Below are 17177 nucleotides of genomic sequence, written 5' to 3'. Positions count from 1 at the left end.
TTCTCGCTGCTTGCATAAAATACATGAGATGAGTTGTGAATCATCAGTCATTAAGAAGTCAGTGGGAGATAATTCGAAATTTCTCAGTGGAGCTAGTGGTAAAGAAGCTGCATGACAATGCAGGAGACTTAAAAGATGGGCATTTGACTCCTGGGTTGAGAAAATCCCCTGGGGAAGGTAATCACAACCCACTCTAGTAGTGTTGCTTAGAGAATCCCATGGACAGAGAACCCGGTCAGGCTACAGTCCCTGGAGTCGCAGAGAGTTGGACACGACTGAAGCGAATTAGCATGGCACAGCACAAGACAGAAATAGAGATGCTGTTATCCAGGGATGATCTGTGTTTTATCCACATGGCTAAGAACTTATACGTATTAAAACACAAGAGACTGAAAAGGTTTTTGAGAACTTTATATTAGCAGAAATGCATTCAGCATGGACTGAAAGGGAGAGGCATCATATACATAAAGGAAGAATGCCTCCAAAGATAGAGCTCTGATAACAAAGCTTCTTTTAGCTGAGAAAGTAGGCTCACTTCTCTGGTGGGTTGAAAAGTTTGGCTGTCCCCCATTCGCTTTTTTTTTTTTTTTTTTTTCGTAGAGATGTGTTCTCTCAGTTGGAATCTATTGAGATTTCTCCTCATGGGTTTTGAGTTTAAGACTTGAGACTCATTTTTCTTTCTCTTTCTCCTCCATTTTTGAATGGTAATGTCTATTCTATGGATGTATTAACATTGTACTCTTGAAGCACATTTCTTATTTTCTGGTTCATAGTGTCACACATGAATAGGAATTTTGCCCAAGGATGGACAAGAAACTGCGTCTCACCCATAGCTTATTTGGAAGATGTTTAATAAAATTTGGGCCTTAGATTTAACACTGAAAAGGGTGAAAACTTTGGGAGATGTTGGGATTGAGTGAATATATTTGACACTTGGGAAAGACAGGAAGCTGGGAAAGACAGGAAGCTGAGAAGCTGCAATGTGTACTGTTATGTGTTAAACAGTGTCCTCAAAAGAGTTTTTAGAGTCCTTACAGCCAAGACCTAAAAGTCTTACTTTATTTGCAATTAGGTGTCTAACAGATGTAATCAAGTTAAGATGCAATCATTTTATGACACTTAGATTATTCCCAGGTTGTGGCTGTTCTTTTTAGAAAAGGCAAAACTACAGTCACAGAAGCCAAATTAATGGTTCTCAGAGGTTAGGGTTTCATGAAGAGGATTGCCTGCAGAAGATTCTTCTGGAGTTATTGAACAGATGGTGCTAGTGGTACAGAACCTGCCGGCCAATGCAGGAGATATAAGAGCGTAGGTTTGATCTCTGGATGGGGAAGATCACCAGGAGGAGGAAATGGCAACCAACTGCAGTATTCTTGCCTGGAGAGTCCCATCGACCCTGGAGCCTGGCAGCCTACAGTCCATAGGGTCGCACAGTCAGACACGGCTGAATGCACAACAGCCTGCATTTTGACTAGATGATTCTTATGCAACTGTATACATTGGTCAACATTTCTTCAACTCTGTGCAACTCAATTCCTCCATTAAAAAACCCTTAAGAGTGATTCTGAAAACATTTTATTTTATTCAATATATTTTCATAATTAATAAAAGCTCTTAGACTTAATTATCCTTGATGGATTTAAAAGATTGATTTCTCATAAGGCATTAGTGTAAACCTAAATTTCCTTCCAGACGTTAGACTTGGGCTGTATAATTTATCATTTGCATCGTAGTATGTGTATAAGGCCACTTCTCCCAAAGAGAATTGCCTGTTTGTAGGATCTGTTCATAATTCTTTAATTAAAAAAAAAAAAAGAAGTTTGACATATACAGACTACTATATATAAAATAGATGACCAATAAGGACCTACCATGTAAGACAGGGAACTCTACTCCATACTCTGTTACAGCCTATATGGGAAAAGAATCTTAAGAAAGTGTGTTTCTTTAACTGAGTCACTTTGCAATGCATCTAATACTACACATAATAAATCAACTATGCTCCAATAAAATTTGTTTTTAAAATAAAAAAATAAGTCTGAGATTTTTCGCAATTCTCATATTTGCATGTAATGATCCATGCATAGTACATACTCATCTCATTTTTAGCTTAGAAAATAATAACCTTTCACTGAAACTGAAAAAATAATTTGTGTTCTTACTGTCCAGATTACTTCCTTAGACTCACTCTTCATTATTTTTTCCAAACTTTCATCTTGTATGTAATTCTTTTTCCCCTGGTGTTTCACATTGCAGACTTACAAAATATGTCTAGATTCTTCTCTCTGGTACTTATTTAAGGTGCCAGATCATAGTCTATTCTCTAGTACCTCAAGTGATGTTGCTTTCATTTATCTCCTAGGGGTACATATTTATAGATATATATATTTTTTGCTCTATGTTTTCCAGAAAGATTAGATATCTTAGTACAATTAAGAAAAGACTAAAAAGAAAATTGTAACAAATTTTATTTATAAGTAGCCTTCTGAAATACTGGGACAATTGTAAAACAATTCCACTATTTTACCTCCTACACCTGCACACTAGATTCATGCAAAATAAGTTAGACTTCACAGCACTATTTTGACTTTTTTAAAAACAAAACCTTCAAATATGCTTAGTCAAAGGCCATCACAGCTTGGAAATTAATACTCCTTACTCAGTGTAAGCATATAAATATGGATGAATATGAGTCAAATTTAAATCTCCTATTCCCTAGCTTACCTTCAATAACAAGGACTACACTGATAAAAGATATGATGCTTTTCTTGTCTTTATAGTAGATTCATTAAAACCACTAATTATGTATATATATACACATACATATACATATATGTATATGTATGTATTTACACAAGGGGCTAAAGTAACTATATGAATTTTTGTCATTTTATACAACGTGATTAGACTTGGAAGGTATTATTCTTTGTGAAATTTGTCATACAGAGAAATACAAGTACCACATGATATCACCTATATGTGGAATTAAAAAAAAAAAAAGTAATTGAAAGAGACACGTGTATCCCAGTGTGCATCGCAGCACTGTTTATAATAGTCAGGACATGGAAGCAACCTAGATGCCCATCAGCAGATGAATGGATAAAAAAGCTATGGTACATATACACAATGGAGTATTACTCAGCCACTAAAAAGAATACATTTCAATTAGTTTTAATGAGGTGAATGAAACTGGAGCTGATTATACAGAGTGAAAGCCAGAAAGAAAAACACTAATACAGTATGCTGCTGCTAAGTCGCTTCAGTCGTGTCTGACTCTGTGCGACCCCATAGACAGCAGCCCACCAGGTTCCCCCATCCCTGGGATTCTCCAGGCAAGAATACTGGAGTGGGTTGCCATTTCCTTCTCCAATGCATGAAAGTGAAAAGTGAAAGTGAAGTCACTCAGTCGTGTCCGACTCTTAGCGACCCCATGGACTGCAGCCCACCAGGCTCCTCCATCCATTGGATTTTCCAGGCAAGAGTACTGGGGTGGGGTGCCATTGCCTTCCCCGCCAATACAGTATACTAACACATATATATGGAATTTAGAAAGATGGTAACGATAACCCTGTATGTGAGACAGCAAAAGAGACATAGATGTATAGAACAGTCTTTTGGACTCTGTGGGAGAGGGAGAGGATGGAATGATTTGGGAGAATGGCACTGGAACATATATAATATCATATATGAAATGAATCACCAGTCCAGATTCGATGCAGGATACATGATACTTGGGGCTGGTGCACTCGGATGACCTAGAGGGATGATATGGGGAGGGAGGTGGGACAGGGTTCAGGATGGGGAACATGTGTGCACCCGTGGCAGATTCGTGTTGATGTATGGTAAAACCAATATTGTAAAGTAATTAGCTTCCTATTTAAATAAATAAGTTTATATTTTAAAAAATTTTTTTAAATGAATGAATATAACAAAACAGCAATAGATTCACAGATACAGATAACGAGCAAGTGGTCACCAGTGGGGAAAAGGAAGCAGGGAGGGACAATAGCTGTATTTGATTAAGAGGTATTATGTATAAAATAGAATCTCCAAGGACATACCATACAACACAGGAAGCATAACCAATATTTTACAATAACTCTAAATACAGTATAATCTTTAAAAATTGTGGATCTCTGTGCTATACACCTGAAAGTTGTAAATCAACTATATGTCAACTACAAATTATTTAAAAACAAGTTATTTTAAAGATTTGCTAAAACTTTTTAGGTGAAAGTTGATCATGAACAGAGTCTGCAAATTAACACTCATCTTTACACAGAATGACAATAAATGCAGAAAAATGATAGGACTGATCTTTAGAAATCACCATTTTCTAGACAACAGTGAAATAACTGTTTGCAGCCTTGGGTCATAAATAGATTCTACAACCATTAGTTGAAAAATCTGGAGAAATAATATCTACAAAAATGTTAACATTTATAGCAAAGATAACTTGTCACTTTAACAATTTCATTTAAGGGTGAGAAAACCAGCTGTTGCCAGCAATTCAGATTTAAATCAATTAGCAGCAATGCTGATGGCCATGCTTCTTAGACTAACAAGGTCACTAGACTTGATGCAGTACAAAGTAATAAGATATCACCTTAAATATTCTAGCTTGATTATTTAAATCTATTTTAATAATAAAATTTTTATGATATTTAGAAATTTAAAATGTTTATAGTTAACTGATTTAAGCTTAATATGCTGTTTAAAATGTATGAACATAAAAATCACCTTTCAGACTGGTGGTGAATGTTTCTAAAATGCTCTGTACCAGCAAAATCAGGAAAACGTTCCTAGACCTGGAGTTTATTACCAAATTGATCTCTAAAGCTCCTGTTGTGTCACTTTGCATATTTATTTTAGAAACCATTTTGAGGTTCAAAGTTGATATACACTGAAGACAGAAAAATTCAAGAATTCATGTAAGTAAAAAGAAGTGAAACACCCTTTACACCGATTATCTGTGAATTCAACTCTAGCTATACTAAATAGTTTCTTACATTTCTTGCCAATATTTTTCTATAAAAAGTTATTCAATGTTTAAAGCAGAGTGTCTTTATGTGTGTGTGTATATTTAATGTTGAATTTTTAAATCACTTATATGCCGTGTTATAGTAGTTATGCAATGTGATTGTCATTGTTCTTTATTTGAATTATGTGTACTTTGATAGGCATCTTGTAAAATATTAAGAGATCCAACCAGTCCAGCCTAAAGGAAATCAGTCCTGAATGTTCATTGGGAGGACTGATGCTAAAGCTGAAACTCCAATATACTGGCCACCTGATGTGAAGAGCTGACTCCTTTGAAAAGACCCTCATGCAGGGAAAGATTGAAGCAGGGAGAAGAAGGGGACAACAGAGGATGAGATGGTTGGATGGCATCACTGACTCAATGGACATGAGCTTGAGTAAGCTCCAGGAATTGCTGATGGACAGGGAGGCCCGGAGCGCTGCAGTGCATGGGGTCGCAAAGAGTCAGACATGACTGTGTGACTGAACTGAACTGAAAATATTATGTATTTCATCATTTTTGGTTTATTCATCTATTGATAGATGAGCAAAAGTAAGATAAACTACTTATATTTAATTGCTGACATAAGTATGACATAGTTTGCTTTTATATGTTTGATAAGTGATATTATCAATATGTTGAATGTTTTCCATTTTGTTCCACACTTTTTTCCCATGTCTTCTAAAACAGAGTTTCAGAAACCCTCAGAAGTAATGGAGAAAGCTTTAAGAAAGTTAGGAAACAGATGGATGGAAGGAGGCATGGAAGTGATTGAATCTCATTTCTTGCTGTAAGTGTTTCATGAACAGGACACATAACATTTTGATTTGCCAAGTTTAATGAGGTACTTTTAAGAAGTGATTCATTGGACCCATCTCTCAATTACATTGTCCCCATAATATTTAACACAAATCTGATTTATGATTCAAGATGAGTTAAAAAAAATACTTGATAAAATAAACAAAATTGAATTAATAAGGAAAAATCTGAATACATGTACATGTTTCAGTTTTACAACTGCATTTAGTCTATGTTTTACCCACATCGAGGATACACCACCTTTCCTTCCTGACAAGTTGTTCGAAATGTATCTTTTGGTGTCAGTGCACGATAACCATTTCGACACGTAAATTCAATAGTATCCTCTGTTTTGGCGTAAAATTTTTTATCATGTTTCCATTTTAACCGTATGTAATGTTTTCTCATTGTTTCTTCCGAAATTATACATGCCTCTAAAATTAAAGAAAATAAACATAAACCTTTGAGTAATATGCAAATATTTTCTACAGAATTTCAGGGTTTCAAGAACTTTGGTCCAAAAAATCCTTCCTCAAACCTTTTCCAAACCAATACACTGAAAATGTATAATGTAGGTTTCATCATATTTAAAAAATTAATGTTATAAGCATGAGATACTTTGTTTAGTATAATCATTAAATGTTATAAGATTCATAATGTCAGTTATCATATGAAGAGCTTTCATAAAGGAGCTATTGTTGCTTGAACATGAAGTTTTCTAACTTTATTTCTATATACAGATATTACTCCTTGGTGTGCAAGCATTAACTGGCTGTTATTTAATCCATAAAAACTCTATTATAAACAGTTAAACATTATGCTGTGTACAAGCACTATCCCAGGATCCAAGAGAAGTTTAAAGCATTTACCTAAGCATTTTGGTGGTTCTGACCACTCTCCATTCCGACACACTACGTTTCTGTCTCCCCGAAGTTCATAGTAGGCCTGACATCGGTACTCAACACTCATTCCTGGAGGATATACCGATTGCAGGAGTGAGGTAATGTCTCCGTTGTCTATTGGTGGAGGAGGCCCACATTGTCCTTGAGAGTCTAAAAAATAATGGCGTTTCCTTTATTTAAAGACAACTCCTACAGTTTTAAACAAATAAAAGAAAAATGCAGCCAAATATGTCATATCAAAACTCAAGATTTCTGACAGAAATGATTTATAGAAGGAATTTTAATCACTTAATCAGAAACACACACTTTAAGATCTTATTTTACCACCATGGAAGTACATATAGTACTTTAACAAATATGTCTGCTTGGCAGTGTCCTGATGTTCAACATGTTTTCTTTCAGAGTATATGCTGGGAAGATGGATAGCTAAGATAAAAAATTTTTACCCTTTTATACAGCACATGGCAGTGCCTGTGAAAGGAAACTTTGGCTTCCATTTCTGGACAAGATGAGGTAAAAATATTTGTGCTCAAAGCATCTGCTAAGTATTCCTTCTGCCAAATAAAGGTCCTGAACATATTATAAAAACCAAAACAGGTGACTGTGAAACAAGTAGTAAGTCAATCTGCTTGGGGACCTTGGGATTCAAAGAGTTACACTGAAGAGAGTCCTTGGGATCTTCATTTTGCCCTCTATGTACCCTGAATGTGCCACTGAGACAGTAACCCAGAATTAATACAAGTCCAGAAAAAAAAAAAAAAAAGTCTCATGAAGCAGTTGATCTCTTTAAGAAAAGGCCCAGAAAAGAGTAGCCTCACAAGATACAAACAGTTTTCACAATACTGAATTAGTCTAGAAATACTACACTAAGTGTGCACACTAAATTCTTGTGTGCACCAGGACCCAGAGACCCAAAAGAGACTAAGCCAGAATTATGTCTGAGTGTCTCCTGAAGAAGTATGGGTGAGCAGTGCACTGCTACAGGGGCAGGGGCTCTGGGTGCAGTATACCTGGGTATTGCATAAGCCCTCTTGGAGGAGGCTGCAATTAACTCCACCACAGACCCGCCAGAACTTACACAGGACTGCAGAAACAGACTCTTAGAGGGCACAAACAAAACCTTGTGCACAAAAGAACCCAGGAGAAAGAAGCAATGATCCCACAAGAGACTGACCCAGACTTGCCCGTCAGAGTCCAGGAGTCTTCATCAGAGGCATGGGTTAACAGTGGCCTGCTGCAGGTTTGGGGGCATTGAGTGCAGCAGTGCATGCATAAGACCTTTTGAAGGAGCTCAACAGTATCCTCCTTTTCTCCACCACTGTTTGGCCACAGGTGAAAAAACAGGGAGGGGACACGACCCCACCCATCAACAGATAATTCAACTAAAGATTTACTGAGCATGGCCCCTCCCATCAGACCAAGACCCAGTTTAACCCTGAGTCAGTCTCTCTCATCAGGAAGCTTCCATAAGTGTGTTATCCTCATCCATTAGAGGGCAGACAGAATGAAAACAACAATCACAGAAAACTAACCAATTTGATAGCATGGACAACAGCCTTGTAGAACTCCATGAAACTCTGAGCCATGCCATATAGGGCCTTCAAGTTGGACGGGTCATGGCAGAGGATTCTGACAAAACGTTGGCCACTGGAGAAGGGAATACCAAACCACTTCACTATTCTTGCCTTGAGAACCCCATGAACAGTATGAAAAGGCAAAAAGATAGGACACTGACAGATGAACTCCTCAGGTGGGGAGGTGCCCAATATGCAGGAGATCAGTGGAGAAATAATTCCAGAAAGAATGAAGAGATGAAGAAAAAGCAAAACAACATCCAGTTGTGGGTGTGACTGGTGATGGAAGTAAAGTCTGATGCTGTAAAGAGCACTATTGCATAGGGACCTGGAATGTTAGGTCTATGAATCAAGGCAAAGTGGAAGTGGTCAAACAGGAGATGGCAAGAGTGAACATCAGCATTTTAAAAATCAGCAAACTAAAATGGACTTGAATGGGTGAATTTGACTCAGATGACCAGCATATCTACTACTGTGAGCAACAATCCCCAAGAAGAAATGGACTAGCCATGATAGTCAACAAAACAGTCTGAAATGCAGTGCTTGTATGCAATCTCAAAAATGACAGAAGGATTGCTATTCTTTTCCCAGCCAAACCATTGAGAAGCACAGTAATCCTGGTCTATGCCCTGAACAGTAATGCTGAAGAAGCTGAAGTGGAATGGTTTTCTGAAGGCGTACAAGGACTTCTAGAAGTAACAATCAAAAAGATGTCCTTTTCATCATATTGGACTGGAATGCAAAAGTGGGAGGTTGAGATATCTGGACTGACAGGCAAGTTTGGAGTTAAGATTACAAAATGAAGCAGGGCAAAGAGTAACAGAGTTTTGCCAAGAGAACACACTGGTCATAGCACACACCCTCTTCCAACAACACAAGTGAAAACTCTACACATGGACATCACCAAATGTGCATGGAAAACTCTATATACACAAGGACAATACCCAAATCAGATTGATTATATTCTTTGCAGCCAAAGATGGAGAAGCTCTATACAGTCAGCAAAAACAAGACTGGGAGCTGACTGTGGCTCAGATCATGAACTCTTTGTTGCCAAATTCATACTTAAATTGAAGAAAGATGTGAAAACTACTAGACATTCAGGCATGACCTAAATCAAATCCCTTACAATTAGAGTGGAGGAGACAAATAGATTCAAAGGATTTGATAAGACAGAATGCCTGAACAACTATGGAGAGTGGTTCCTGACTTTATACAGGAGGAATGGATCAAAATCATCCCCAATAAAAATAAACATAAAAAAGGCAAAATGGTTGCCTCAAGAGGCCTTACAAATAGCTGAGAAAAGAAGAGATGCTAAAGGCAAAGGAGAAAAGGAAAGATAAAATGATTTGAATGCAATGTTCCAAAGAATAGCAAGGAGAGATAAGAAAGCCTTCCTCAGTGATCAGTGCGAAGAAATAGAGGAAAACAATAGAATGGGAAAGACTGGAGGTCCCTTCAAGAAAATTAGAGATACCAAGGACATTTCATGCAATGATGGGCACAATAAAGAACAAAAATGGTATGGACCTAACAGAAGTAGAAGATATTAAGAAGAGGTGGCAAGAATACACAGAAAAACTATACAAAAATATCTTCATGACCCAGATAAACACAAAGGTGTGATCACTCACCAGGAGCCAGACATCCTAAAATACAAAGTCAAGTAGACCTTAGGAAGCATCACTGTGAACAAAGCTAGTGGATGTGATGGTATTCCAGTTGAGTTATTTCAAATCCTAAAGATGATGCTCTTTAAGTGCTGCACTCAATATGCCAGCAAATTCAGCAGTGAGCAAAGGTCTGCAAAATGTCAATTTTCATTCCAATCCCAAAGAAAGGCAATCCCAAAGAATGTTCCAACTAGCATACAATTACATTCATCTCACACACTAGTAAAGTAATGATCAAACTTCTCCAAGCTAGGCTTCAACAGCACATGACCTATGAGATTCCTGATGTTCAAACTGGATTCAGAAAAGGCAGAGAAACCAGAGATCAAATTGCCAACATCCATTGGATCATCAGAAAAGCAAGAGAGTTCCACAAAAAAATCCACTTCTGTTTTATTGACTACACCAGAGCCTTTGACTGTGTGGATCACAACAAACTGTGGAAATTAAATAAATGGAAGCACCTGACCTGCCTCTTGAGAAATCTGTTTGCAGGTCAAGAAGCTATGGTTAGAATCAGACATGGAAGAAAAACTGGTTCCAAATCAGGAAAGTAGCACATCAAGTCTACATAAAGTCTATATACTGTTACCTGCTTACTTAACTTACATGCAGAGTACATCATGCAAAATTCCAAGCCAGATGAAGCACAAGCTGGAATCAATATTGTCAGGAGAAATATCAACAACCTCAAATATGCAGATGGCACCACCCTTATGGCAGAAAGTGAAGAACTAAAGAGTCTCCAAATGAAAATGAAAGAAGAGAGTGGAAAAGTTAGCTTAAAAGTCAACATTCAGAGAACTAAGGTCATGGCATCCGGTACCTGTACCATCACTTCATAGCAAATAGAAGGTGAAACAATGGAAACAGTGAGAGACTTTATTTGTGGGGCTCCAAAATCACTGCAGATGGTAACTGCAGCCATGAAATTGAAAGACACTCCTTAGAAAAAAGTTATGACCTACCTAGACAGCATATCAAATAGCAGAGACATTACTTTGCCAACAAAATTCCACCTAGTGAAAGCTGTGATTTTTTCAGTCATCATGTATGGATGTGAGAGTTGGACTATAAAGAAAGCTGAGCACTGAAAAATTGATGCTTTTGAACTGTGGGGTTGGAGAAGACTCTTAAGAGTCCCTTGGAATGCAAGGAGATCAAACCAGTCAATCCTAAAGGAAATCAGTCCTGAATATTCATTGGAAGGACTGATGATGAAGCTGAAGCTCCAGTACTTTGGCCAGCAGATGAAAAGAACTGACTCTTTGGAGAAAACCCTGATGCTGGGAAAGATTGGAGGCAGAAGGATAAGGGGATAACAAAGGATGAGATGGTAGGATGGCATCACTGACTTGATGGACATGAGGTTGGTTAAGCTCTGGGAGTTGGTAATGGATGGGAAAGCCTGGTGTGCTGCAGTCCATGGAGTTGCAAAGAGTCAGACGTGACTGACCGACTGAACTGAACTGAGCTGAATGATCGAATAAGAAACCCCTGCCCTTTCTCCTGGTGTGAGGGGAGGCCAGGTGGGAACCTTGGACTTGCACCCTACATGGCAGTAATGGAGGCCTACTTAAGGCAGAGGACCAATAATACCCTTAGTCTCAAGATATAAAATCTCAAGTGTCTGAATACAGTTGAAAATCATTTATCAGACCAAAGACCAGGAAAAACCTCCAAAGGGAAAAAGCAATCACCAGAAGATAACACTGAGGTGACACAGATATTGAAATCATTGGATGATGGTTTTTAAAAATCCAGTTCAATTGGTAGAACTAGAAAAAAACATTAGAAAACCACATGGTTTGACAATATATTGCAGACGGCAGAACGATCAATAAGTTTGAATATTAACTAACCTTGAAAATAGACTGAAAAGAAAATGGACATAGCTTCAAGGACCTGTGGGAAGATAGAAAAGAAGGTCGAACATGAAGTTGAAAATAAAGAATAAGAGATAAAAAAATAATGGCTGAGTTCCCTGTGCCATCATTTTGTGATGGTCTAAATGGAAAGGAAATACAAAAGAATGGGGATATGGGGATATGTTTACATGTGTAGCTGATTCACTTTGATGTACAAAGAAACTAACACTATACTGTATAGGAAATACACTCCAAAAAAGTTTTTTTTTTTTTTAAATAATGGCTGATAATTTCTCAAATAGGGCATATGACAGCGACGAACCAAAAACAACAACTACATGCTAAAACTGCTCAGTTCAGTTCAGTCGCTCAGTTGTGTCCGACTCTCTGCGACCCCATGAATCGCAGCACACCAGTCCTCCCTGTCCATCACCAACTCCCGGAGTTCACTCGACTCACGTCCACCAATTTCATGATGCCATCCAGCCATCTCACCCTGGGTCGTCCCCTCTTCTCCTGCCCCCAATCCTTCCCAGCATCAGAATCTTTTCCAATGAGTCAACTCTTCTCATGAGGTGGCCAAAGTACTGGAGTTTCAGCTTTAGCATCATTCCTTCCAAAGAAATCCCAGGGCCAATCTCCTTCAGAATGCACTGGTTGGATCTCCTTGCAGTCCAAGGGACTCTCAAGAGTCTTCTCCAACACCACAGTTCAAAAGCATCAATTCTTTGGCTCTCCGCCGTCTTCACAGTCCAACTCTCACATCCATACATGACCACAGGAAAAGCCATAGCCTTGACTAGACGCACCTTAGTTGGCAAAGTAATGTCTCTGCTTTTCAATATGCTATCCAGGTTGATCATAACTTTTCTTCCAAGGAGTCAGCGTCTTTAATTTCATGGCTGCAGTCACCATCTGCAGTGATTTTGGAGCCCCCAAAAATGAAGTCTGACACTGTTTCCACTGTTTCCACTGTTTCCACATCTATTTCCCATGAAGTGATGGGACTGGATGCCATGATCTTCGTTTTCTGTATGTTGAGCTTTAAGCCAACTTTTTCACTCTCCTCTTTCACTTTCATCAAGAGGCTTTTTAGTTCCTCTTCACTTTCTGCCATAAGGGTGGTGTCATCTGCATATCTGAGGTGATTGATATTTCTCCCGGCAATCTTGATTCCAGCTTGTGCTTCTTCCAGCCCAGTGTTTCTCATGATGTACTCTGTGCATAAGTTAAATAAGCAGGGTGACAATATACAGCCTTGATGTACTCCTTTTCCTATTTGGAATCAGTCTGTTGTTCCATGCCCAGTTCTAACGGTTGCTTCCTGACCTGCATACAGATTTCTCAAGAGCCAGGTCAGGTAGTCTGGTATTCCTATCCCTTTAAAGTTTTCCACAGCTTATTGTAATCCACACAGTCAAAGGCTTTGGCATAGTCAATAAAGCAGAAATAGATGTATTTCTGGAACTCTCTTGCTTTTTCCATGATCCAGCAGATGTTGGTAATTTGATCTCTGGTTCTTCTGCCTTTTCTAAAACCAGCTTGAACATCAGGGAGTTCACGGTTCACATATTGCTGAAGCCTGGCTTGGAGAATTTTGAGTATTACTTTACTAGCATGTGAGATGAGTGCAATTGTGCGGTAGTTTGAGCATTCTTTGCCATTGTCTTTTTTGGGACTGGAATGAAAACTGACCTTTTCCAGTCCTGTGACCACTGCTGAGTTTTCCAAATTTGCTGGCATATTGAGTGCAGCACTTTCACAGCATATCTTTCAGGATTTGAAACAGCTCAACTGGAATGCCATCACCTCCACTAGCTTTGTTCATATCATGCTTTCTAAGGCCCACTTGCCTTCACATTCCAGGATGTCTGGCTCTAGATGAGTGATCACACCGTCATGGTTATCTGGGTTGTGAAGATCTTTTTTGTACAGTTCTTCTGTGTATTCTTACCACCTCTTCTTAATATCTTCTGCTTCTGTTAGGTCCATACCATTTCTGTCCTTTATCGAGCCCATCTTTGCATGAAATGTACCCTTGGTATCTCTAACTTGCTTGAAGAGATCTCTAGTCTTTCCCATTCTATTCTTTTCCTCTATTTTTTTGCATTGATTGCTGGAGAAGGCTTTCTTATCTCTTCTTGCTATTCTCTGGAACTCTGCATTCAGATGTTTATATATTTCCTTTTCTCATTTGCTTTTTGCCTCTCTTCTTTTCACAGCTATTTGTAAGGCCTCCCCAGATAGCCATTTTGCTTTTTTGCATTTCTTTTCCATGGGGATGGTCTTGATCCCTGTCTCCTGTACAATGTCATGAACCTCAGTCCATAGTTCATCAGGAACTCTATGTATCAGATCTAAGCCCTTAAATCTATTTCTCACTTCCACTGTATAATCATAAGGGATTTGATTTAGGCCATACCTGAATGGTCTAGGGGTTTTCCCTACTTTCTTCAATTTGGGTCTGAATTTGGTAATAAGGAGTTCATGATCTGAACCACAGTCAGCTCCTAGTCTTGTTTTTGTTGACTGTATAGAGCTTCTCCATCTTTGGCTGCAAAGAATATAATGAATCTGATTTCGGTGTTGACCATCTGGTGATGTCCATGTGTAGAGTCTTCTCTTGTGTTGTTGGAAGAGGGTGTTTGCTATGACCAGTGCATTTTCTTGGCAAAACTCTATTAGTCTTTGCCCTGCTTCATTCTGCATTCCAAGGCCAAATTTGCCTGTTACTCTAGGTGTTTCTTGACTTCCTACTTTTGCATTCCAGTCCCCTAGAATGAAAAGGACATCTTTTGGGGGTGTTAGTTCTAAAAGGTCTTGTAGGTCTTCATAAAACCATTCAGCTTCAGCTTCTTCAGTGTTACTGGTTGGGGCATAGACTTGGATAACTGTGATGTTGAATGGTTTGCCTTGGAGATAAACAGAGATATTTCCAAATGCGATGGAGCCAAAGAACTTAATGTCAAGATACATCATAATCAGTTCCTGTTGTGTTGTTCAGTCACTCAATTGTTTCTGACTTTTTGCAACCCCGTGGATTGTAGAAAGCCCAGCTTCCCGGTCCTTCATTAACTCCCAGAGTTTGCTCAAAGTCATGTCCATTCTGTTGACCATGCCATCCAACCATCTCATCCCCTGATATCCCTTCTCCTTCTGCACTTAATCTTTCCAATATCTGGTTCTTTTCCAATGAGTCGGCTCTTCTCATCAAGTGGCCAAAATACTGGCCCTTCAGCCTCAGCCTCAGTCCTTCCAATGAATATTCAGGACTGATTTCTTTTAGGATTGACTGGCTTGATCTCCTTGCATTCCAAGGGACTCTCAAGAGTCTTCTCTAGCACCACAGTTCAAAAAATAAGTTCTTTGGTACTCAGCTATCTTTGTGGTCAAACATTCACATCCATACATTACTGCTTGAAAAACCATGACTTTGACAATATGAACCTTTGTTGGTAAAGTGATGTCTCTGCTTCTTACCATGCTGTCAAGGTTGTCATAGGTTTTCTTCCAAGGAGTCTTTTAATTTCATGGCTGCAGTCAGCATCCAGTGATTGTGAAGTTGAAAAGAATGAAGTCTGTCACTGTTTACATTTTCCCCCATTTTTGACAGACAGTGATGGAACCCAATACCATGATCTTCGTTTTTTGAATATGGCTCTAAGCTAGCTTTTTCAATCTCCTCTTTCACCATTATCAAGAGGCTTTTTAGTTCCTCTTTGTTTTCTGCCATTAGTGTGATGTCATCTGTGTATCTCAGGTTATTGGTATTTTTCCTGGCAATCTTGATTCCAGCTTGTGCTTTTTCCAGCCTGGTATTTTGTGTGATGTTTAAAGTAGCAGGGTGATAATATACAGCCTTGACACACTCCTTTCCCAATTTTGAACCAGTTTGTTGTTCCATTCCAGTTCTAACTGTTGCTTCTTGACCTCCATACAGGTTTCTCAGGAGGCAGGTAAGCTGGTCAGGTATTCCCATTTCTGTAAGAATTTTCCACAGTTTGTTGTGGTCCACACAGTCAAAGACTTTAGTGTAGTCAATGAAGCAGAGTGTTTCTTCAATCCCTTTCCTTTTTCTATGATCCAATGGATGTTGTCAATTTAATTTCTAATTCTGCTGTCTTTCTACATTTAGCTTGTACATCTCGAAGTTCTCAGTTCACATATTGTTGAAATTTAGCTTGAAGGATTTTGAGTATTAACTTGCTAGCATGTGAAATGAGCCCAGTTGTCTTGTGGTAGTATGAACATTCTTTGGCATTGTCCTTCTAGAGACTGGAATAAAAACTGACTTTTTCCAGCCCTATAGCCACTGCTCAGTTTTCCAAATTTGCTGGCATATTAAGTGCAGTACTTTCACAGCATCATCTGTTAGCACTTGAAATAGCTCAGCTGGAATCCCATCACCTCCACTAGCTTTGTTTGTAGTGATGCCCACTTGACTTCACACTCCAGGATTTCTGGCTCTAGGTGACTTGTGGTTATCTGAGTCATTAAGTCCTTTTCCATACAGTTCTTCTGTATATTCTTGCCACCTCTTCTTAATACCTTCTGCTTCTCTTAGGGGCATACTGTTTCTGCCCTTTACTGTGCCCATCATTACATGAAATGTTCCCTTGCTCTAATTTTCTTGAGGATATCTCTAGTCTGCCCCACTGTATTGCTTTCCTCTATTTTTTTGCATTGCTCACTTATCAAGGCTTTCATATCTGTCCTTGCTATTCTTTGGATTCTGCATTTGGATGGGTATATTTTCCCTTTTCTCCTTTGCACTTTGCTTCTCTTTTTTCATCTCGTGTAAGGCCTTCTCAGAAAGCCATTTTGCATTGTTGCATTTCTGCTTCTTGGAGATGGTTTTGCTCACTACCTCCTATACAAAGTTACAAACCTCCATCCACAGTTCTTTAGGCATTCTCTCAGATCTAATCCCTTAAATATTTTTATCCTTTCTGTTATATAATCATAAAAGACCCAAATGGCCTAGTGGTTTTCCCTGCGTTCTTCAAGTCTGAATTTCACAATAAGGACCTCATGATCTGAGCCACAGTCAGCTTCCAGTCTTGGTTCTGCCAACTGTATAGAGCTTCTCTATCTTTGACTGCAAAGAATATAATCATTCTGATTTTGGTACTGACCATCTCGTGATGTTTATGTGTAGAACTGTCTCTTGTATTTTGAAGAGGGTGTTTGCTATGACCCATGTCTTCTCTTGTCAAACTTTTTTAGCCTTTCCCCTGCTTCATTTTGCACTCCAAGGCCAAACTTGCCTGTTACTCCAGCTATCTTTTTATTCATACCTTTGCATTCCAGTTCCCTGTATGAAAAGCAGATTTTTTTGG

The 17177-nt window shown here is 38.6% G+C and overlaps 2 protein-coding genes across 3 annotated transcripts in view; both read right to left on the bottom strand.

The window, feature by feature from the left end:
- CFH (complement factor H) overlaps window positions 1-17177 on the bottom strand; it is a 328111-nt gene that overhangs the window by 224355 nt on the left and 86579 nt on the right. The gene's annotated exons all lie outside the window — the stretch shown is intronic.
- LOC120880411 (complement factor H-like) overlaps window positions 5841-17177 on the bottom strand; it is a 13901-nt gene continuing 2564 nt past the window's right edge. The window contains exons 4-5 of the mRNA XM_040263765.1: window positions 6688-6870; window positions 5841-6252 (exon numbers count right to left, since the gene is read on the bottom strand). Of these exons, the coding sequence (XP_040119699.1) occupies window positions 6056-6252; window positions 6688-6870 (380 nt within the window). The 3' untranslated portion in view covers window positions 5841-6055. The remainder of the gene's footprint in view (window positions 6253-6687; window positions 6871-17177) is intronic.

This window comes from Oryx dammah, unplaced genomic scaffold (genome assembly GCF_014754425.2).
Source record: "Oryx dammah isolate SB20612 unplaced genomic scaffold, SCBI_Odam_1.1 HiC_scaffold_21, whole genome shotgun sequence".
Classification (NCBI taxonomy): Eukaryota; Metazoa; Chordata; class Mammalia; order Artiodactyla; family Bovidae; genus Oryx; species Oryx dammah.
The sequence above is the reverse complement of the archived record's forward strand: the minus strand, read 5'-3'. Positions and strand labels throughout refer to the sequence as shown.